Here is a 23,751-nt window from a genome sequence, read left to right as displayed (position 1 = left end):
ACCTAGGAGAGCATTGGTAGATCATATGGCAAATCTATTTTTAACCTTTTGAAGAACTGTCAATTCATTTTCCAAAGTGGCTGTGCCATTTTACATTTCTACCAGCAACAAGTAAGGGGTCCAGTCTCTCCACATCTTTGCCAATACTTGTTCTTCTTTGCTTTTTTATTTTAGCCATCCTAATGGGTGTAAAGTAGTATCTCATTGTCGTTTTGATTTGTATTTCCCTGATGGTTAATAATGTTGAGCATCTTTTCATGTGTTTATTGGCCATTTGTATATTTTCTTTGGAGAAATGTCTACTCAAATATTTTGCCCACTTTAAACTGTTGTCTTTTTATTACTGATTTGTGAGAGTTCTTTATTTATTATGGATACAAGTCCCTTATTAGAGATATTATTTGCAAATATTTTCTCCTATGGGTTGTGTTTTTACTTTCTCAGTGGTATCATTGGAAGTGCAAACATTTTTAATTTTGATGAAGTTGAATTTGTGTTTTTTTTCCCTATTGTTGCCTATGTTTTTGGTGTTTTAAGAAGGAATTGCAACCCTGACCGGTTTGGCTCAGTGGATAGAGCGTCGGCCTGTGGACTCAAGGGTCCCCGGTTCGATTCCGGTCAAGGGCATGTACCTTGGTTGCGGGCACATACCCAGTGGGGAGTGTGCAGGAGGCAGCTGATCGATGTTTCTCTCTCATCTATGTTTCTAACTCTCTATCCCTCTCCCTTACTCTCTGTAAAAAGTCAATAAAATATATTTTAAAAAAAGAAGGAATTGCCTACCCAAGGACACAAAGATATACTCCTATGTCTTCATCTAAAGTTTTAATAGTTTTAGCTCTTCCATTTAGGTGTTTGACTCATTTTGAGTTAATTTTTGTGTATGGTATAAGAAAGGGGTTCAACTTTATTCTTTTACATGTGATATCCAGTTTTCCAGAACTATTTATTAAAAAGATTATTCTTTTCTCATTGAATTATCTAAATCAATTGATTGTAAATGTAAGGGTTATATTATGGACTCTCAATTCTTTTCCATGGATCTATGTCTACTCTTGTATAGTACCCAGTATCAGACTGTCTTACTGTAGTTTTATATTAAATTTTGAAATTGAGATGTGTAAATCAACACCCTTTCCCTTCTCTTTTCCAGATTGTTTTGGTTATTCTTGGTCTCTTGAATGTCTTTATGAAATTTAGGATCTGCTTGTCAATTTTTGCAAAAGGTAGCTAGGATTTTGATAGGGATTGTGTTGAACCTGTAGGTCAATTTGGGGAGTATTTCTATATTAAGAATATTAAATCTTCTGATCTAGAAAATGTGATGACATTCTCTCTATTTAGGTCTTTTTAAATGTTTTTCAAGAATATTTTGTCATTTTCAGTGTACGTTTCTTTTGTTGAGCACATTCCTAAGTATTTTTGATTTTTTATGCTATTGTAAATGGAATTTCTTTCTTAATTTCAGGTTGTTCTTTGCTAGTGTATAGAAACATAATGATTTTTTGTATATCAGTCTTGTATACTGCAACCTTGCTCAACTCATTTATAATTCTAATAACTTTTTAGTGTAGTCTTCAGGATTTTCTATATACAAGATCATGCCATCTGCAAACAGAGATAGTTTTATTTTTTAAAAACTAGAATCTTGGGGCTTAGTTCAGATGATTTTAATTTTATTAGAAGGAACTTTGTGATTGGCCTAGAAAAGGAATATTAAAGTAGTTATTTCCCAAAATTCATGGATCCTAATTCCAAAGATTAGATGTTTGAAACAGATTTGAACTTAAACCTGATATGACGAAGAATTCCATCAATAGCTGTGTTAGTTTGCTAGGACTATCATAACAAAATACCACAGACTGGATGGCTTAAACAACAGAAATGTATTTTCTCACTGTTCTAGAGAAGTCCAAGATCAAGGTGTTAGCAGGTAATCAATCAGGTGTCTCCTGTGGTGTCTCTCCTTGGCTTGCAGATGGCCACCTTTTTATTATGTCCTTACACAGCCCTTCCTCTGTGCACACACATCCCTGGTGTCTGTGTATCCAAATTTCCTCTTCTTATAAGGACACCAGTCAGATTAAATTGGGGCCCACACTAACAGCTTCATTTTAACTTACACCTCTTTAAAGGTCCTAACTCCACATACAGTCACATTCTGAGGTGCCGGGAGCTAGGGCCTCCAATATAGGAATTTGGGGAGGACACAGTTCAGCCCACAATACCCTTCTTGGTTTTCCTCTGAAAGATTATGATCTCTGGTGAGTTGTAACTAGTGAAGTCAGAATTTGTTAACTAACTCATTCACCATGACAACCAAATGAGAGTGACCTATAGTCAGAATTAAAAGGCACTGCTAATCATCCCTGAGCTAAAGGATCCTCATGTGTGGTTCCGCATGTTCCTGGAGCTCATTTGATCAGGTTTACTCTATCGCCACATCAAGGAGGGTTGATGACCAGCTACCAGACTCAGACATGCACATCACACCTAGAACCTCTATATTGCCTGCTTTAAAAAGACAAAGGTAATCCCAGGGCCTGCTGTTAAACAGTATGGTGATGTACTCACACGAGAAGTCCTTCTGTGAAGTGATATTTGAAATTACATGCAAAGACTCCTGTGAACCTTAAAGTTCTTCAGTGCAAAAGCTCACTCTAATTGTGTTCTCTTTTGAGTGGCGGGTCCATTTTGATGAGTTAGCTCAAGATAGAATAGTCATGCTCTGTAATTTTTACAGTAGCCAAAAGCAAGCTGCTGCTGAACCTAATGAGCTATGTCAGTAGAAAATGAAAATCAAGATTTCCCTTGAGGTCATCTGACTGAGGAGTCGTCCCACCTTGGCTGGAGTTGTCTTCCCCTTTCCTGTGTAGTCTCTGCTCCCTTTTTTCAGTGCTTTATTTTTAACTCTCTTGCCCTCTGAGTGTTTTTACTGACATCTGGCCACAAACCATTTCTTAAGGAAGCAGGCAGTTATAAATCACCTATAAGGCAATCAATAAAAACCAGTACAATCCACAGTAAGACTGATTTGCCCCCAGATATCGAGGATCCTGCAGTCTCAGCAGTTATGCCCCTGGGGGTGTCTGCAAGGAGGGTGAAAGGCAAGGGGGTATTGCATTCTGAAAGTGTGTGTGTGTGGGGGGGCTGCTGGCTCCCAGAGGCTCAAGGAAGGAATGGACTTTGGCCTCCATCCATGCACTTCTCTTCTGGCCCCAAGGGAGAGCTCTGTGTTTCCACTTCATCCAGCTCAGATTTTTCCAACCACATCAGTGGCATTTTCTTATCTCCCAAGGATCTGCTTCAGAGCTAAAGTCTTCTCTGTAAGCCTCAAGAAAGGGCAGTAGGGATGCATTGCTGTGTTTGCTGGGGAGGGGAAGGCAGGGCAGTGTGTTGCTGTGGCACAGAGGCATGGCAGAGAAGAGAAGCTCAACTAAGCTGTCTGTAGACAGGCTACTGCTTTCCTCTCAGAGCCTGGGGAGGCCATCCCTCTGGCTAGAACTCCAGGGAGTCAAAAGTTTGAAAGTCATTGTGCAGAAGCTGAAAGCGGGGCCCAGAGAAAGGCAAGACTGCCCCAAGGTCACAGAGTGGTTTCATAATCAGCCTACAAAGAAAGGCCTCACTGCTTTGAAATCCTAGTTCTCTTCCCAAAAGGAGCTTTGCTCAGGAAATGCTAGCTCATGGAAAGTCAAAGTAAATATATATAGAGTTATAGAGTAAGACTATTAATGTTAGTTCATTTATTAAAAATGAGTATATTGCCTGGCTAGAGTGGCTCAGTGGTTGAGCTTTGATCTATGAACCAGAAGGTCATGGTTTGATTCCTGGTCAGGGTACATGCCCAGGTTGTGGGCTCGATCCCCAGTAGGGGGTGTTCAGGAGGCAGCTGATCAATGATTCTCTCTCATCATTGATGTTTCCATTTCTCCCTCCCTTTCTCTCTCTGAAATCAATAAAAACATTTTAAAAAATGAGTATACAAATTGCCCATGTAAGGACCATGAAGGTTGTCAGACCTACCATTTATGTCCTCTTGGATAATGGGAAAAGAGAATTTCCTAGAAGGGGCTTTTCCTCTCCTCTCCATTAGGGAGAAGTGTTTCAACTGCAAAGTTCAGGTGCTGGGGTCGGGGAGGTAGTGAGCTGATCTCCCTCGGAGGGAGAACGGGCTCAGAACATGGCTGCAGGGAAGACCTCAGATCCCAAGAATGGAGGAAGATGGGAGAGATGAGCCTTCGAGGCATAGAATGTGCCAGGGAGGCTTGAAAGTATGTGGAATATTCTGGAAACTGGGGCATGAGGTGATGCTGGGGTGTGGGATACCAAGGTGGTAGTCTGTAGAAGAAACAGGAGAGCTTGTAAGCTCAGAGCAGAACATGCCATCATGCCAATGAACCAGAACTCTGTGGACCGGGGTTTCCAGTTCTCGTGTTCTGATTGTGCCACACCAGACTCCACAGAGGGACTGCCAACCCTACACGTTCCTGCGCCCTTTCCCCAAATATTTGGATTCAGTAGATATGGCATGGGCCCAGGAGTGTGCATTTTATCGAACACCTCAGATGATTCTAGTTCGCTTTCTCAGGTTTGGAAATGAGTGCATTGAGTGCCACTGAAGGGTTTTACTCAAGGGAGGAATAGAACCAAAGTCTTGTATTAGGAAGGCCACTTCCACTTGGAAGGTGGATGACTTCATCAGAAAAGCCCACCCTCCCAGGGGTCTATTTTCTGGTTAGTTATCTGTTTTTCGCATCTGGAAATGCAGGTGAAAATTTCCAGAAGCTTCTTAAGAATGACTCGGCTTAAACACTGGTTGAACTTCATGTTGTTCACCAAACAGTTAACTTAAGGAAGATGTTGTACAAATAGCAAACTACAATTGAAAAAGACAGAACATTTGTGAATTTGATGTTAAGGATAACACCTTCTCCAGGATGAGTTGGTGAATCCTTAGCCAGAAAACCCTTTCCTGGTCCTTTCTTTTGTGACGGTGGAGGTGGCGGTGCTGGTGGTTAGTGCCACTGTTGCTGGGTTCTGTATTGCCCTAGAAGCCTCACCGTGGTGTGTTGAACGAAGTACTTATCTTTTCTGAGTGTTAGTTTTCTCTTCTGTAAAATGGGAATAATAGTACCATGTAAGGAATGAATAACATCAAGGATATAAAGAGCCAGGTAGAGAGCCTGGTGCAACAAGTATCAGTGCTCTTCTGCTGATACTGTGGAATTGTTCCATGTGCTCCCTATCTTTTCATTGTGAAAAGATGACAGCTCCTCTGGGGAGAAGTCCTCTGTGGTTACTTCCTGTCTCATATCATTAAGCAGCAGCACATGCCTGTTTAAGTAGCAATACAATGAAATTCATGTGTCTAGGCCACCAAAGTTTGCCGTTGGGAGAGCTATTCCCAAGCTCCTGCTTTCCCCCTCTCAACCCCTACCCTCCCAGGTCATTTCACATCACTGTTTACCAAAGCCTGTTCTCAAGTGGTGTCTACAGACTCAAAGCCTGCAGCTATTTGCAGAGATTGAGATACCAAGGGAACTGCTCTGTTTACTTTTGCTTGGCTTCTTGTCGCCATAGCCTCTGTTCAAGGAGCATCTTTTGAGTTGACCAAATTGCAAATGCAGTTCAGCTCAGAATTTTTGGTAAAAAAAAAAAAAAGAAAGACAAGATCCACAACTGCTCTTCCCCCTCCATCGGCTTTGGTGGACAAGTTTGTGATTCTTCCTTGTCCTGCAAACTGGAGTCCAGGGCAGCAGGTCAAGCCTGTTCACACAGGCTCTCAATGCTCGAGTCTTGGGGTCTACTCTCCAGGGAGGGTCAGAGCCCATCCAACTCTGAGCTAAGGAGTAGGTGGAGTGGGTCTCTGGAGGTTATCGGGAAGGAGGCAATGGCATCATTTAAAAGTTGAAATCTGACTCCACAAAGTTGTCTTTATGTTCACTGGATTATGTTTTTAGACAGGAACATGGAAGCTGGTCAAACCTAGTCCCTCCTCTGGAGCCTGTTTTGAATGTGTGTGTAGTAGGGGGGAAGTTGGGGGATAGGCATTGTGGGGGTGGGGGATTCAGAGGTTTGGGCTGTGGTTTCTGGGAGGAAGCTGAGCCCAGCAACAGGGGCAGGGAAGGCAGGAGGAGGAGCAGGTTTTGAGGAAAGGGGCATGTTGATAAGTTTCACTAGGGAATAACTCAGGGCAAGCTCATTTGCTCTAGATCCGAGTTCTCTAGTTAAAACTCAAAGAGAATCCTTTGGTATTGAGGCTGTTTGTACCAGTTGGAACTCTTTACTGCAAGAGCCAAAAAAGCCAACACAAGACACTTTAAAGCAACAAGGAGTATTAATTGTTTCTTGAAACATAAAAGGCCAGGAATATCAGGCATAGCTTGATCAGGGCTTTAGATGACAGGTTCAGGACATAGTTTCTTTCTGGCTCTTTGCTGTACTCTCTTTCCCAGTGATTCCTTTCTTAGACAAGTTCTTCACCATCACAAGAAGGATTCTGTTTTCACCCTCTTATATTCAAGACTTGCAACAAAGAGTAAGAATCTCCTTCCTGAGCTGTTACCATTTGCGACAGCATGGATGGTACTGGAGAGCATTATGCTAAGCGAATAAGCCAGTCGGAGAAAGATAAATATCACATGATCTCACTCATATGTGGGATATAATGATCAACATAATTTGATGAACAAGAATAGATCCAGAGACAAATGGTAGGGTAAGGAGGGGGTTAGAGAGCAACCAAAGGACTTATATGCATGCATATTAGCATAACCAATGGACACAGACACTGGGGCGGTGGGGGCTTGACCAGAGTGGGAATGGCTGGGGGTGGGGTGGGGGGGAGGGTCAATTGGGGGAAAAGGAGACATATGTAAAACTTTAATACATTAATAATAATAATGATAATAATAAAAGAATCTCCTTCCCAGAATGCTCAGTAAAGTCTTATTATGTCTTATGGGGTCTGGGCAGGTCACATGCTCACCCTTGAACCAATCACTGTGATTGGAGGGATGTGATGCAAAGATGTCTGAAGGCTGTTTCTAGCAGGGGGTGGGAGGGTGTTGCCAGTCAGACCTCTCGCTACTGACTGCATGTCTGCTCTCAATAGGCAACGAGGACCCCAAACTCATGGGGCAGAAAGTGGGGCATGGGCTGGAAACTTAGCCCAACCCTGTACTAGGGAGATTGAGGCCCAAATGGTGAAGGATCTCATCCCTACACAGGTGGTGGGTGCACAGTCTGCTCTTCCCTCCCCAGAAGCCCCATCGCTGAGCCTGCTGCAATCCTTTGGCCTCCTGAAGCAGATATTAGGCCAGACTCTGCCCTGCAGCCCAGTGCCAGGTTATTGGGCCTAGTTCCACAGCTTCTAAGAATGGGGTCTCCCAGAGTGGAGATAAACAGTGGGTGGGACTTGGGGTGGGGGCACTTCATCCCAGCAGGGAAGAACCATCTTCTGTTTGTCTTAGATGAGGCAGCTGCTTCCTGTCTCCCCTGGGGATGCTGAGGACGGTTTCCAGTTCTGTGCCTCAACTGGAGTTGTCTGTCCTTGCTGGCCCGAAGGCAGGGCTGTGACCTGAAACAGTCAAAATCCCCGTCAGGGAACATCTCCCAATGCTCTGTTCTGTCTCTACTGAGGTCGGAGAAGAATGGGAATAAGCCCTTTCTTGAGAAGGGTTGGAGACCCCATTTTTGGGCCCAGGAGGCCCAGGTTTTAGTCCTGACTATGTGACCTAGAATAAGTCACTATATTCTGAGGCTCGATTTCCTCGCCTGTAAAAATGGAGCTTTAAGACTTTCCTCACAGAGCCGAGAGGATTCAAGAGCTGATATGTACATGCTGTGCTGGGTATGTATACAGGAAAGCAAGGTTTGATTCCTTGAGTCCTTTCTGGCAAAAGAAGGGGTGCACCGGGCATTGAGCAATGGCTCTGGACCTGTGCAGTGTTCCCACAGCTGGGGCATGGAAGAAAGCTCTCTGCTCTCAGGCTTGGCAAAGGTGATTAATGTGCAGGAAACAGAAACCACCGCATGGCAGATGGGGGCAGCTGTGCAGTGCCATCACAGACCAGAGAGCTCACAGTACGTTGGCAAGATCCTCGCTGCCGGGTTGCCGGGAAGGCTTTCTGGGGAGGCAGCCCTGAAGGACACACTGCAGAGCCCCAATCTACCGGAGCACCTGACACTGCGGGGGCGCTCAGAAGCACCTCTTGAATGAGTGAAGGATTTAGGCAGGCATTGTGGAGGCCAAATTTTCCTCTGACTTGCCCAAACCAGTTCCTGCATCTAGGCCTTGATGGTCACTCCCAGAACAAAGCTGGGAAGGGAGGGGAGAAGAAGGAGAGGAAGGAATGACAAAGAAAGGCACATGGGAACTGGATGTTCATTTATTTTTTATGTATTTTTATTTTTATTTTGTGGGGGACAAGGCTGTTGCTAAGTTAAGGAAGAAATTTTCTTTTTCTTTGGAATAAAGTTCCCGAGGTGATAGAGGGCTGATCCTGGCTTTTCAGACAGGCTGCTCCTGGCGGTTTAGCTGGACCTGGACAGATCTCATGTCCTGGACAAAAAGCAGGTTGTCTTTCCCCATACTCATGCCCATCCTAAGGAATGGACATCTTCAGGTGCAGAGGCCAGAAGATCCAAGGAAGGGGTTGTTGGCTCAGACTTGGTCCCACTGTTGGCTTCTGAGAGACTCTGCATGTGCAGTGTGGACAGGACTGGCTGTTGCCAGTGCCCATTGAGGCCCAGCAAGCTGGCTTGGTTCCTCTGGTCTTCTCCCTGAAATAAGGGACAACAGTCCCTGGAAGCCTGCCTCACAGACATGGGTGATCCTAGGTGCCAGGTGGCCAGGACCCCCAATATCAGAGTCCCCTCGTCAGAGCAGAAGTTTAGGAAGGGAAGCTATGACCACCTTGCAAACCCTCATGGCTCTACTTGTCGGGAAGCAGGTGGTTGCAGGAGTGCCATGGCAGCAGACGTGAGGATGATGGCATGTTTGAGCACACACCACCAGCCGTTCAGGGAATGCATTGGCTAGCTTTTCATGTGGAGGCAGAAGGGCCAGGAGACTGCTCTGTGGCTTCCTGCTGGGTTTAGGTTAAAGCTGGAAGCCTACAGATAAGTTAATTCTAAAACTCACTTTGCAAAGTACTCCTGGATGGTCACCCAGAAGCATGAAGGTGGCAGAGGAGTCCCTGCCCTTTGTGAGGTTTTAGTTGGTAGGCTCCCAGGTGAAAAATCTGCACATGTATGTCAGGGAAGACAGGAAGCCCAGTTACCTCATGCAGAGAAAAGCTCAGCTGTTAACCTGGGGAAGCTCAGTAGAAATGGGGTGGCGGGGGAGCAAGGCCCTCCACCTGCATAGGCAGCTGCTAAGGTGACGTGTGTTCATGTCATGTCAGTAAGAGGAAAACGGAGCCAGTTCTACCCCACTTCTCACACGAGGGACTCCAAGGCCATTATGGGCCACAAGCGAAATCAGCCCCGGAGGAGTCACTGGACTTCCCAAGGCTTCCTCAACAACCAGGGTTTGCTCTCTTAACCCTTCTGTATCACCGAGTGTACGACACATTTTCATTCATTCATCCATCTATTCAAGAAACCCTGAGAGGTGAATATATACTGCCCTTGACTTCAAGGAGCCCACAGTCTAGGACATGATTTTTATTTTGTAGTATTTAGCAGTATTTTTAATAAAAGGGCACTATACATGGACTCAGAGGAGATAAAAGGTTAAAATGAGGACTCTGGACTGGAGGATCTTAAAGGTTCCTCTCTCATTCATAATCTCTGATTCTTCACATGACTACCTATTTTATTTTTGTCATTTATCTTGTCTCCACTGTCTAATAAATATGATCATCAGCAAGTTACCTGACTTTGTTTCCTCTTCTGTAAAGTGTGGGTAAAAATGGTACCCACTGCTTAGGACTACTGTTAGAATTCAGGGAGATGAAGCACAGTAAGAGTTTACACTTTCCTGGCACACAGTCCCTACTCAATTAATAGCAGCTCTCATTGTTGTTGTCCAGGGCACTACAATGATTAAATGAGATTATGTATGTAGAAAGCATGGCACAGTACTAGATAAATTAAAAAAATATTTAAAAATAGTTATAAAAATATGAATAAAAGTATAGTCCTTGCTGTCGAGGTACTCAAATTCTAGCTGAACTGAGGTCTGTGCAAAGTGCTCTGGGAGAGTAGAGAAGTGTGATGAATTGAATAACCCTCCTGGCTCCTGTCAAGATGTCTAGGGCCGAGTCCCTGGAACCTGTGTGTGTTACCTTAAATAGAGAAAGGAGCATTGCAAATATGATTAAAGTGTAAGGATCCTTGGATTGAGAGATTATCTGCAAAGGCCCAATGTAATCCCAAGAGTGCTTACAAGAAGGAGGCAGGCTGGTCAAAGCCAGACTAGAAGGAAATGTGAGGATGGAAGCAGAGGTCAGAGAGGAGAAAAGATACTACACCACTGGCTTTGATGACGGAGAAAGGGCCACCAGCCAAGGAATGTAGGCAGCCTCTAGAATCTGGAAAAGCCAGGAAACGGGTTCTCTCCTAGAGCCCTGCTGATACTCTGGTTTTACCCCACTGAGATTGATTTTGGAATCCCAACCCCCTGAATTGAAAGGTAATACATTTATGTTCTTTTAAGACACCAAATTTGTGATAATGTGTTAGAGCTGCCATAGGAAACAGGAAGGAAGTAGCTTTTCCTGGGGTGAAGAGGTGGAAAGGGTTTATGAGGAAGGGGATATTTTGAACGGGTTCTTGGCTGAGTAGGAGTTCCTCAGTTATAGAAAGGGGAAGGAAGGGGGCCCATGCATAGGCAAAAAGATATGTGCAAAGAGAGTGAAAAAGCAGGGCTTGTTTGGAGGTTGGTTGTTGGTCCATTGTGGTGGAAGCATAAGGGTATCAAGGCTGAAATAGGAGATGAGGCCAGAGAGAAGGGCGAGGGTCTTGACTTAGAATTAGTTCCATGGAAAAACAAGAGTCCTCAAAGATTTTAAGAAGGGAAAAGAGGATCCAAATTATGTTTTAGAGAGACTGTTCTGGTGTCTTGTGGAGGGTGGTTGGAAGGGCCAGACTAGAGATGAGGCGACCAATGAGGCTGTTGCAATAACACAGAGGGGTAGAGTCATGGCCGGGGTGTGGCCATGGGAAGTGGGAAGTGGGAGGTGATCAAAGACTTTCTGACTAGGATTGACAGGACTCAGTCTAACTGAGGGAGGCCAGGGTGATGAGAGGGAGGGTAATGACTTCCAGGTTTTTAGCTTGGGTGTCATTCATGAGGGCCCAGGAGGAGTGAGCTTGGGGGAGGGCAGAGCTGGGGAGGGGAAGAAATGGTGGTTTCTGTCTGGGACTTGGTGAGTGGGAGGGGCCCATTGTACACACAGGAAGAGTTATCCAAAGGCAGTTGGCAATCAAATCTCTATAACTATACTGTCGTGGGTTAAGATTAAAGTCATCTGCATTCCTTCTGCGCCCTGGTAGGGGTGAGGAGGAGAGGCTCCGTGGTGTGTTAGTAAGTGCTTAACAGCCAGCTCTCTGAGGGAAGAAAGGCTTTGATATGTAGCACTTGCTGGTTCCCACTGTGTAAGTACTCCCATCACGACGCATTGCAAGGCATTAACTCCACATCACTGAACATGGAAGGGGGAAGAGGTGCACGTAGCACATCATTACCTCGTGTTTCCACCACAGACCCGTTAGAAACACATCATCTCAAGAGCACAGACAATGGTAAAATGCAGCCAAATAATCAGAGCACGGCTATCGGAGGTATTTCTTTCTTTCGCATTTAATGTAACTTTCTTGTAATTTATTTTTTTAAAAATATATTTTATTGACTTCTTACAGAGAGGAAGGGAGAGGATAGAGAGTTAGAAACATCGATGAGAGAGAAACACCGATCAGCTGCCTCCTGCACACCCCTACTGGGGATGTGCCCGCAACCCAGGTACGTGCCCCCGACCGGAATCGAACCTGGGACCCTTGAGTCTGCAGGCCGACGCTCTATCCATTGAGCCAAACCGGTTAGGGCGTAATTTAAATTTTTTTTTTAATATATTTTATTGATTTTTTACAGAGAGAAAGGGAGAGAGACAGAGAGCCAGAAACATCGATGAGAGAGAAACATCGATCAGCCGCCCCCTGCACATCCCCCACTGGGGATGTGCCCGCAACCCAGGCACATGCCCCCGACCGGAATCGAACCTGGGACCCTTCAGTCCGCAGGCCGACGCTCCATCCACTGAGCCAAACCAGTTTCGGCAAATTTTTAATGATGTTTGTGTTTAACGACCAGCTCACAATATTGTTGACAATTTTACATTTGGCTCTCATGGGCTGTGGCAAGCAGGCTCCTGCACATCACTGGAGAGGCTCCAAACAAACCCACGTTGGAAGGGCCAGGCAGGGGGACCCCCGAGGTCACACGCAAGGGAGGGCAGAGCCAGCTCCAGGACGCAGGAGGCAGTCCCCAGTCCCCAGTCCCCAGTCCCCCACTCTTTCTGATGGCCCCTCAGAGCCCTGGCCAGCCGTGCAGACCCAGGAACACCGTGTGGTCCTTGACCCCAGGAAGATGACTCATGGCACCCTGGAGTGAGTGACTCAGAAAGGAGGCTGCTGGGCAGCCTGGAACAAAGAGAACCGGATGAGATCCGGATGGGATTTATTTCTGCTGGGAGCTGAATGGGCAGCTCAGATAGGTTCTGCTGTTCCCGGTGCCTTTGAACCACCTCCGATTGAGCAATTGCACATGTTTCTAAGAAGCAAATTTTTTTTCAAGTGGACTTATTTTAAAAAAAGAATTGCTGAAGTGAAGGAGCTGGAGAGGAAACCTGGGGAGATGTTCCGGCTTATTTCCGGTCACGGCTGGAGCCCGGGTGGGGTGGATGGAAGTCTGGCCTTGGCTTGACCATTTTTCAGGGTGCGTTGAACCTGAGTCCCAGGCATTTCAGAGTCTCTCCAATCCTCCTCTTCTTCCATTGTGGCATTTAATGTCCGAGTGTCAGGGAGTTGGGGTGAGGGGTACCCTGGTGCCCAATGTCATCAGTCCTGGCTGGCATTTGACAAGAAGTCCATCATACTTTCTGCCAGTCCTTGGTCGGAGGGTAACCTCTGAATCAGCTTCTTAAAGCACCTTCCGTTCTGACAACTCTGCTCCTGGGTGCACAGAGATTATTTTGCTATTCACTTCCCGCTCCCCTGCCCTGGGGTGCAAGAAACAGGCTGTCCAAAGGCCTTACCTATGACGACATACCAAATAGCCATTTCGTCCTCTCTGTGAGTCTTCTCCTCTGGATTCTGTTTGGGGAATAGGCTCAAGACCTCTCTGCTTTCCGATTTAGGGATCTTTACCTTCTCCCCAGGGAAGCAGGCTCAGGCCCTTTTCTCAGGGGCTCACCAGAGTGGCCTCTCACAGCTTCTGCTCCACCTCTTCTGTCTCTCCCTTGCCCCATAATATTTTACTAGTCTTGGGGGGGGGGGGAGTTTCCCCTACTTAGGATGTTTCCCCCCCAATCTGTTCTTTGTGTCTGAGCACTTTCCTTGGTAACATATAAGGCAGAGATACATTCCCTTTCTACCTCCTGCTGCTACAACCCTTTCCAAGGCAGAGAGTACAGAATGGTCTCGCGGTTTGTGTGAGGGGCAGGGCAAGGCAGCGGGGGTGGGGTGTTACTATTTTAAATGTGTCAGCTCTCCCTCTTCCCCTTACCCTCCTATGTCTCCCCCCCTCTCCCTCCCCCACTGAGCACCATACCAACTCCTGACCTCTTCCTCTGGGAGCTGGCCAGCCTCCCCTCCTAAATGTGGCCCTGGCCCTGCTGAGAAGATGCTGGCTCACTTCCAGGGCTAGAACTGGTTCTGAATCAGGGAGGAAGGCACTCCCAGCCAACAGAGCCTGTAAGAGATCCTTGGGGCTGGGGAGCATGGCAGGAGGGTGCAGACTCCGGGGGGGGGGCGGGGAGACACATGCTCAAGGCCAGCCTCACCGAAGCACCCTCAGGCCGCAGCCCCAGTGCTCCCAGCTCCTGGCTCAGAGGGGCTGTGTGGAGGATGAGAAGTCGTTAGGGAAGTCCCTCTGTTCCCTCCTGCTCCCCTTCCTCCTTCTGCCCTTCTACACCCCACCCTTGCTCCGCTAGGACGGACCGCAGCACAGACCTGGGACTGACCACTGTATCCTTTCTCGCTAAGCCCACCACCTGCAGCCACCGCTGCCCAGCAGCAGAGAGGATGTCAGCATCACCAGATGCATGGCCCCTGGCGAGCTCAGTTCCAATCATGCCAGGTGGTCTTTTATCTACTTGTCAGCACAGAGGAGAAGCCCTGGCCAGGCCTGGACCATGTCTCCTGGTTGGGTCTTGATGATGCTGTGGCTAAGAGAACTCATCCACCCCACTTAGAGAGTGGGAATGGAACTCACTGAGTGCAAGCTAGCACCTTGCATGTATTTCCTAATTTAATCCTGACAACAACCCTAAAAGACAGGTACTATTACCTCCATTTTACAGGTGAGTAAACTGAGGCTGGGAAAGATGGATCCAGCAAGGAAGAGGCAGAGGGAGAATTAGAACCCCTTCTTCCAAGTTCCAAAGCCCCCTCGAAGCATCCTGACTTTAGGAAGCGGGATGGGGCCATCCTGAGGTAGACCCCTATTCGGACTGCCTCGTAGGGGTACAGGACCCAGCTCTGCAGTTGGCCAGGCCCAGGGACCCACAGAGGTGCCTCTCAGCACTTTGAACTGATATTTGATGCCCAGGAGATTCTCCAAATTTATTCAGGATGGCCGTGGGGTGAGCACAAGGGAGCAGGGAGCACTCTCTCTTTCCCATGAGAATGACCATGAGAGGAAGGAGAACTGGGAGGCTTTGCCCAAGGACTCCCGCTTTGACAGCATGGACACATTCACGGATCATTTACTAAAAGTAAACCCTGGGCCCAGGGTTTCCTGACTGCCCCTCATACACAGGCGTGGCTTTGGTCAAGCCCTCGCCTCTGTCTGGACCTGTGCGATGGGAGCAGGGGCAGGACTGACCCATCTCCACTGGCCCACCGTCATCCCCGAGGCTGCAGAGGGACTGAGAGACGTGTGTGCAGCCACTCCAAACAATCCGCTCCATCCAATTCTTCATCTAGACATAGACCAGTGATATTAATAGCAACCTAATCTCTTTCAAATTCTTTGTGTTGCTAAAATGAAAGCAAAAATTCAAAGCTGGAAGAACAAAAAAACTCCCTTCTGAGAATTCTGAGTCATTCCAAAAAGGTCAGTCGAGTCTGGGTTAACCTGTTGTTTACCAGAAGGGCCTTGGCTCTTCCCCGGACACCCAGAGGTTCATGAGAGAATAGGAGAGACGCTCGGCTGGTGGGCTGTGCTCCTGGCCGCGGTGGTTTCAGAGAGGGTTTAGTGTCTTCTGGGGTGACCACAAGGCTCTGGGAGAGGCATCCTTGGGGCCATTGTGAGAGGCCACTGCTTGTCAAGAATGCCACCCATGAGCAGGTGGGCTTGGCCCTACAAGGAGCTGGGGAAGCAGACAGACCTGCTCTGACTTTCTGCACAGCCTCTCCTGGGCAAGTCCTCGGGCCTCTGTTTCCTCTTCTGTAAAATGGGACTAATCATCCTGTTAATAATAATAGTGCTCACGGTACCCACCTCACAGGGTTGCCGAGAGCACTGATGGGGTGGTCTCTGTACTGGCCCTTGCTAAATCATGACTCCTGACGATGGCCCAATGCTTGCTGGGACATAGGCAGCCCAAACCCCAGCTGAAGTGTGCAGAATGGAGGGTCCCTTCAGCTGTAGATGGGCACGCCTCTGCCTATGGAGCCCCTCTGTCAGAGCAGCCCTCTCCTGCCCTCTGTCCTCTCCCCACAGCCCCAGGGTCCTGCAGAGGCTATTCCCAGGGGCAGAGCTTGTGCTGTTGATGCCACAGGCATGGGACTTCCTGGGGTGAAAGGTTGAATGGAAAACTAACGGACAGTTGTGTAAATGGAAAAGTCAGGAGAATAGGTAAATGGGTGGACAGCCAGAGAGATAAATGAAGAGGTGGGTTTGCACCCCCACAATGTGGGTCATACCATCTCAAACTGTGGGCCCTCTGTTTTGCCCTCATAAGACTTCTGGCTTGCCCACCTGCTGCTTCTTTCCCTGCCCCATCACCTATCCTTAGCCCCACGGGGAATGCACACTCCAGTTCTCGTGGGGCAGGTGTTCCTACTGGGTCCTGCTGCTATAGTCCAGCAGAACTCCTGGTGGAGGAGGTGGAGTAGAAGAGGGGGAAGATAACGGGCTCTGGAATCAGACTCTCCTGGGTTATAATCATTGGCCTGCCACTTATTAGCTGTGTGAACTTGAGCAAGTTGCTGCACCTCTCTGTTTCTCAGTTCCTTAATATACAAAACGGAAACAATAAAACCCATCTCACAGGGGTTAAATAACATAGCACTTGAAATGCAGTTGAAATCATACTCTTACTGTCAGATACTCAGTAGGCAACCTAGAAATGCCTGATGAGTGAACAAATAAAAAAAATATGTTAGTTTGCTTTCTCTCATGGGATGTCCATGGGCAGATAACATATTTAAATATGGTTCAGAAACTGTTGGCCTTTCCAGTTACACAAATGATAGGATATTTTTTACCAACAGAGGCTCGTAGATAATTTGCACCAGATACAAAGCTAACTGGACCCAGTGAAGTTACTTCCCTTCTCTGCACCTCAGTTTTCCTTCCTGTAAAGTGGGCCAGGTTAAACTTAAACACTGGCTGGGGGCAGAATGAGTAGCATCCAAAGAGCTGATTGGCTAATGACTCACCTAACCCTTTACTGACCAGGCCTGAGAGGCAGCAAGAAGGACCTTGAAAATGCATTAAAGAAGGAGCGGCTGGAGACCAAACATGACTAAATATTTTTCCCTTTTATGGGTTGGTGCTCTAGATCACCACTTCCTGGAGATTGTATTCTAAACTTTGCTGTGATGGATGTGAGGTCCGAGTGCCCACGAACTCCCGCAGAACCCAGATGTCACCCTGGGGGCGGGACTCTGCTGTTACCTTGCTATTTTAAGCAGCAAGTTTATAATAATGGGAGGGAGAGAAAACAAAGAGGCAGGAGCAGCGTGGGAATGGCCTGGGCAGGCGTGGTTGCTGGGACGCCCCTTGAGGAGCCCGGGGTTCTGATTTGTCAAGTGTGGGACCTAGCCAGCCTCTACTCTGCTTTATCCTGCCGCAGCTGACACCTTTCAGGGCTTGTCTGACTTACTTCGTTTCTGTTTTACTTTGCTTTCTGACCCAGGAACTGAATTAAAATATGTCTTAAGGAGTATAAGATGGGAATGTCAAATCTGTGGTTTATTGGGACTAGAAAGAGTACAGGATTTTAGGGGCATCCAGGGTTGGAAAAGACCCCTGAAGTGGGTAGGAATCCTGTGACCCTTGTCACAGCCTTTGCTGAAACTCTCCCCAGAACAGGGAGCTTACTACCTTAAAGAGCAGTCCATTGCACCTTCAGATGGTTCCAACCACTAGAAAGTTTTCCCTTGCTTTGATGTGGCCTTTCAGTCATTGTTCATGAACCTGTCCTTTGGGAACAATAGGACTACACAAATGGCTTTCAAATATCTGAGAAGAGATTGATTTCTCCCTGTACCTTCTCTTTTCTTAAAGATCTTTAGTTCTTTAAACACGACTTCTTGTCTCCCTACATCCTGCTTCCCTTTTTTGAACATTACCAATTTATCTGAATCCTTCACAGTATGCAGAGCACAATATGCTTTGTGCAGATTCAGACATAAAGAAAAAAAATGGAACTATCGTCTCCCATGTTTTGGAAATCATACTCCTATTAAGACAGCCTGGACCTGGACCCACGCAGACATCACGTATCATTTTAAGTGGTTTCTTGGGAGGTGCAGCCAACTTCCCTGATTGAATTGGGGTTTGTGGGTACTCTTGCTACCTTGCTACCAGCACCACTGATATCGCTGCTGCTGAAGTCCGAGTAAAGATAATAGAAATTAATCACAGAGCTCACCCTTGGGCAACTACAAAGCTCAATTTAGTCCCATAGTGACCATTTGGGACGGAGACAGCATGACCTGGCCCCATAGCTCTCATTCCCGAGAGCCAGGTTCCATCTATCTGTCCAGCATGGATTCTCCCTTCCTGTCTCACCTCCTCTAGGCCTCCAGCCAGTCTGTTCAGATAAATTTCATTCAGCATTTCAGTGTTCATGGATCAGCTCAAACACCATTTCTAACGCAGAATCTTCACTATATTCCATCCATCCTAATTTCCATAGTTAGGAACCTTTTTCTGGGATCCTGCAACTTCTCACTTTCAAACTATTTATCCCATTATGCTGTTTTCCAACTGCCTCCTGCCACTGGACTCTGTTCCTCCTGAAGGCCAAGACCACGTCTTTGTCATCTTTATGTCACCAGCACTTAGTACCGGGCTTGGTAGAGTGGGTGTAAAGTCAGTGCTTGTGGTGAGTGAATGAATGAATGAATGCTCAGTTCAGTCTACTTGGGATGAGATTTCTTGAGCTGTCCAGTAGGGGTCACCCACACTGTTTCAGAGAGGAATGGGACTACCTTTCCACTGCAGAGAATGACAAGTCAAGATGATAGTCACATCAACCAACCCAAGGGTGGAAGTTCTCTAGACTTTAAATACAATGCAACAAAAAATTTTGGCTAAATCTTCTGGTTACCCATGAGGAATCAGACCTCTTGCCTGCATCTGGGAGCTCAGTCCGAGGTACATGTGTCAGGTGTGGGCATGGGCAGTACCTCGTATTATGGGAGGTGGCAGGGCTTTCTACTTCTTCCTCCTGCAGCCTCCAGCAGCCTGTACCTTGCATAAGACCCAGGACATAATAGGTGCTCAGTAAACGAGAATGCCCTTTGTTCTCTGCATGTGTGTCCAGCAGCCCCCTGACTGTGGCTGAGGACAGGATCTAAAGGTAACCCAGTGTCTGGTGGTTTTCATCTGCCATCCAGCAGAGCAGGGAACCTCTGAAATTGTAGAACCAGGCTGGTTGTTGGCTCTGCATGTCCGTGAAGGTGTCCACACTCCACTAGGGGAAAGGGACCTGAAGGAGTTTAGAGGTGGGAAGAGGCCAGGCAGAGTCTCTGGACGCTGGCCAAGGTTCCTGGGCTACAGACCTCCTGCAGCTACACGGCCTCTGTGAGCACTACTGCATGCTGGGTACTCTACCTCATTTCATCCTTGGAACAGTCCTATGTGGGAGGCATTCTTATCTCTGTTTTCCTGACTAGGAAACCGAGGCTCAGAGGGGAAAACATCGTTCAAGGCCACACAGCCACTGAGTGGCAGAGAGGGGTCTCGAACCTGGGAATCCGGTTTCAAAGCCTATGCTCTTTCCACCTTGCTATCCTGTCTCTCCAGTGGAGCCCGACATCACTGGTCTCCTTTTCCAGGAGGAAGCAGAGGAGCCAGACCCATTGGCTCAGGTCTGTTGGAGAGATCATGGTCCTAGGCCCCTTGACTGGCAAGAAACTTGAAAGAGTGGTTAGTGGTTACAAGTGACAGTATGGGAGTTACAAGTTAGCAGTTACAAGTAAACCCAACCTGAATTGACTTAAACACTAAAAAAATTGTTTGTGTAACTGGCTCGTTTAGAAAAAGTTCAGCCTGCAGGTCAGTTTTTATCAGAGCACCAGATCCATTTCTCTGCAGGTCTGTTGGCTCTGCCCCCGGCTCTATGTGTCAGTTTTATCTTCAGTCTGTCCTTCCTCATGGAAGCAAAACGGCATCAGCAGCACAAGCCTCACATCTACACACTCTACCACCCAGGGCAAGAGAAAACATCTGGGCCCCCAGACACTGCCACATGCTCATTGGCTTAAGCTAAAGCTATTGTCTGTCCCTGAGCCAATCACTGTGGCAAGATGGATGGGATTATGCTAACTGGGATCAATCCAGCAGGACCTCAAGGCTGCTACACCATGGGGAGGGGTAAGCCTGGTTTGGGGGAGGCAACCCAAGGTTTCTGCAGTGAACACTGCACAAGGCACATGAGATCCACTCAGACCAAGCCTCCAGAATCGTGGTGTTAGCAGGGCTGACAGGCCCAATGCAGTCTGTTCACAAGTGACAGAGCCCCCTACTGAGGGTTAGAAGAGCTGCTAAAGGGTGTGAGGCGAGCCATGGGGCTGGAAGTCAGGAAACACCATGCCTTCCTCTTCCCCCACTCAGCCAAGGAAGGCTGTGTGGTGTAGTGGAGAGAGCCCTGGCCTCAAAATCAGGAAGATCTGGATTCAAATGCTTGGTTCTTTATGAGAACCAAATGGCTGCCACTCTCTGAAGCAGTTTTTTCATCTATGAAATGTGAATATTGGTGCCGGTATTAGTGGTCATTGCGAGGATTAAATTAGGCAATGTTGATAATGCCCCTAGGATAGTGCCTGGCACCCGGTAGGTGCTCAATAAATGGTAGATAAGTAGAGCGATCCCTATGGAGTGTCCTCCATTAGCTATGGCTTTGAGGAGGTTGAAGCACTTTTCTCCCTCCCAGGATAGCTGTGTTTACTGAAAGGACCAAATTAGATGCAAAATCTCTAAGGCCACCTCTGACTTTGTAAACAGAGCTAGTGAACAGGAGGAAATGCAATTCCAAAGGCCCTCTATTCCCACTTCTGGTGTTGACGCAAACTGAGGCAGGCTCTCTCTGCGGCTCATGACCCCCGGAAACGGAACCCGGCTTGGCTCAGGGATGGGAGTGGATTTGACTTGTCCTTTTGGCATCTCCTCAGCCTGCGGAGCCCAGGCCTCTTGGAGCATCTTTGGGGCTGACACAGCAGAGGTTCCGGGCACCCGCGGCCAGTCCTGCCAGAAGGCTGCCATGCCCCACATTCCCGAGGACGAGGAGCCCCCCGGAGAGCCACAGGCAGCTCAGAGCCCCACCGGCCAAGTAAGTGCCCCCTCCCTGCCTGCAGCTAGCCTGGACAGGGCCAAGCCAAGAGCCCTGGGCTGAGGCCATAGTGTCCGGTCTGGCCAGAGGGTTTGCCGACAGCCCGTGCAAGCTGCACTGGGAGGCTGGGGAAGGTGTGTAGTGTCCACATTGAGGAACAGACACACAAAGTTCCTTTGAATTGCTCGAGGTCCTCATATGCCCTGAGACTGGAGCCTCCTAGGCTATGTCTGAGGCTTCCTGGGACGTAAAACCATCCTAACCCTGTAGGCTCCCTCTTAGAATGGAGAAGGATTTGGAGGAGAACCTCATCATGGCAGGGTCATGAACACCAGCAAGTGTCACTTAAAATGAAGATCAAATTTTCATATAAATAGTGAACAAGACTTTCAGCAAAAATATATTATAAAAAAAGGAAATTATAAAAATAAGTTAATTTGGGATTGCATTGCACAAATGAAAGTATGAAAGCAAGTTATTTTGAACTATATATACTATGAAGTATAGATTATATGTCACTTTTTAGAATGAACAAACAATTAATCAAGTGTGTTGATACTGGTGTGGGTATATTTACTTTTATACCAAGAAGACGATCTATTCACTTGATGCCACTTCCTTCACATTTTACTGTACAGCCTTCATTTGGAGATTCTGTTTGTTTCATGTTTGAGATCTTCATTTGTCTTCCCAAGGACCTCTTTCAGTCCTTCAATATTCAAATCATCCCCTCGTGAAGAACCTATCTCGCCACCTCTCCATAATTTTGTTCTTCACTTGTTAACTAATCCAGCTCTATCTGCTCCTCATTGATCCAAGACCTTGCACGTGAAGTTCTCCAACCTTGTTTTCTTTGACTTTGCACTGAACTTGTATGATCCTGTTACATCTTACAGTCATCCCAACTGCCCTCAGCCAGAAGGGATAGACACTTGCTAAGTGAGGGAAGAATGTACGAGTGAGCATTCATTTGACAAGTGGGAAGATTCTTAGTGAATGTTTTCATGTTAAGATGACATTTGTTTTCTTACACATCATAACTCTGGGAACTTAGATAATAAATACTTAGGAAAGATTGGCCTCTTGTATCTCCATGTCCCAAGCTCATGCTGTTGCAGAACTTGGCAGCCTTGGGAATTCTTGAATTTCTAAGTGACAGTGGGCCAAGCCCCCATGTCTTTGGCTGAAGGCAGCCAGCTCAGGGTTTTATTGAGCCCCCCTCCCAGGAATGTCTTGGACCATGGGGGCGCTGCTCCTCATTTACTCTCAGTGGCTCCAGACTGCTCCTCTGCGGTGACCGCTGGCCTTCCCCAAACTCAGTGCTCTGTCCCTCTCCTACTGCAGTTCCTACCAAATGTGGACAATTCCCCCAAAGCGTTGCCAACAGAGGACTATAAGGTTTAACCAACCATAAAATGTGTTCACCTACTGAAAACTTGGAGATTAAAGAAAGGAATGACTACCAAGAACAAAATATTCCCATCTGTAGTCAAATGTGACTATTTTCCGTCTTCAGGTCACTATTTTCCAAGGTTCTGTACCCTTAACCCCCCTACTCCTCAACCCTGGACTCTTTTTCTTGGCTATTCCTGACCGCTCCCACTTCACTAACAATGGTAGTGCCTGTAAGCCAGATTTTGATGCAAAACCTAGCTCTGGAATCCTGGGAAGCTCCCCCAAACAGTTGCCATGCTGTGCTCCCCAGGAATACAAGTATTCCTAAAAATAATAATAATAAAAGATGGGCAAAGATGCAATTCCACCCTCAGTGAGGCGACCCTTTTACATTGAGTTCAGTTCATCTTGGTTCCCAACTTCTCTAAAAGATTCTTCACTCCTCTCAGGAGCACAAAACCAGACAGCACAGAAGCTTGCTGGCCATTCTGACCTTCATGGCTTCAAACCACACCCGGGTGCAGCTGCATTGGGTCAGAGGTGAGGGCGAGTTTTTAGGGGTGGCCAAGCAGGGGATGGGCTCCAGGAGCCCACCACATAGTTGAGGGACAGAGAACCCTAGTTGATTAGCTGAAGCTCCAGATTCCGGGTCCCCACAGCTCACTCTCCCTATGATCTTGAGCTAAAAGCAGGCTTCTATAACATGAGGGGGCGGTCTCTAAAGATCCTTCAAACGCCACGATTCTATTTCTGTGCTTTTGAAAAGCCAAGAAAATAGAGAGACTGTTTGTGCCTTGCCATTCAGGTGAGCCAGAGCCAGGATGCTCAGGTCTTATAAGGGAGGACCATGAGCACAGGATTTAAGAATGTGGACTCTGGAGTCACTGCTGCCTGGTTTTCCTGTTCCCAGGGACTCAGGCTCCTGCCCCTGGAAGCTGGGCTGGAGTCACTGCTCTTCCACATCCTGGTCAAGAGACCTTGTGTGAGTCTGTTAAAATTTCTATGTCTCCAGTTCCTCATTCCCCCCACCCACCAGGGCAACTGTTAGTGGCTGGCTCCTAGACTCTGTCTGTTCAGCCAGCATTTGAGTGTCTTCTTTGGCCTGAGGGATAACAGTGCCAGGGCAGGTTATACCTCAGACTGAAGGCCACAACAGTTTCAGTATTATTTTATTCTCTGCCCTTATGGCAGGCATTGGGCCTCCCTGAGTTTTCCAGAAGACTACAGTCATTGTCCATGAAGAGCATCTCCCTCTATTGCACCCATCAGGCAAGCCTTGTCAGGCAACCATAGCCTCAGGGAAGGGTCAGGACTATGAACTAGGCTGGAGCCTCCAGGGTGGGAGCCCGAGTCCCTGGGAGCAGGGGAAACCAGACAGCCAGGGAAGTAGGGCTGGTCGGGAGGG

The 23,751-nt window shown here is 47.4% G+C and overlaps 1 protein-coding gene across 3 annotated transcripts in view; it reads left to right on the top strand.

Moving 5' to 3' along the window:
* The window catches only part of IRAG1 (inositol 1,4,5-triphosphate receptor associated 1), a 110,810-nt gene that overhangs the window by 17,401 nt on the left and 69,658 nt on the right, over positions 1-23,751 (top strand). For all 3 annotated transcript variants that reach the window (XM_036325379.1, XM_036325378.1, XM_036325380.1), the window contains exon 2: positions 20,794-20,951. In XM_036325379.1, the coding sequence (XP_036181272.1) occupies positions 20,794-20,951 (158 nt within the window). The remainder of the gene's footprint in view (positions 1-20,793; positions 20,952-23,751) is intronic.

This window comes from Myotis myotis, unplaced genomic scaffold (genome assembly GCF_014108235.1).
Source record: "Myotis myotis isolate mMyoMyo1 unplaced genomic scaffold, mMyoMyo1.p scaffold_m19_p_10, whole genome shotgun sequence".
NCBI classification, from domain to species: Eukaryota; Metazoa; Chordata; class Mammalia; order Chiroptera; family Vespertilionidae; genus Myotis; species Myotis myotis.
The sequence above is the reverse complement of the archived record's forward strand: the minus strand, read 5'-3'. Positions and strand labels throughout refer to the sequence as shown.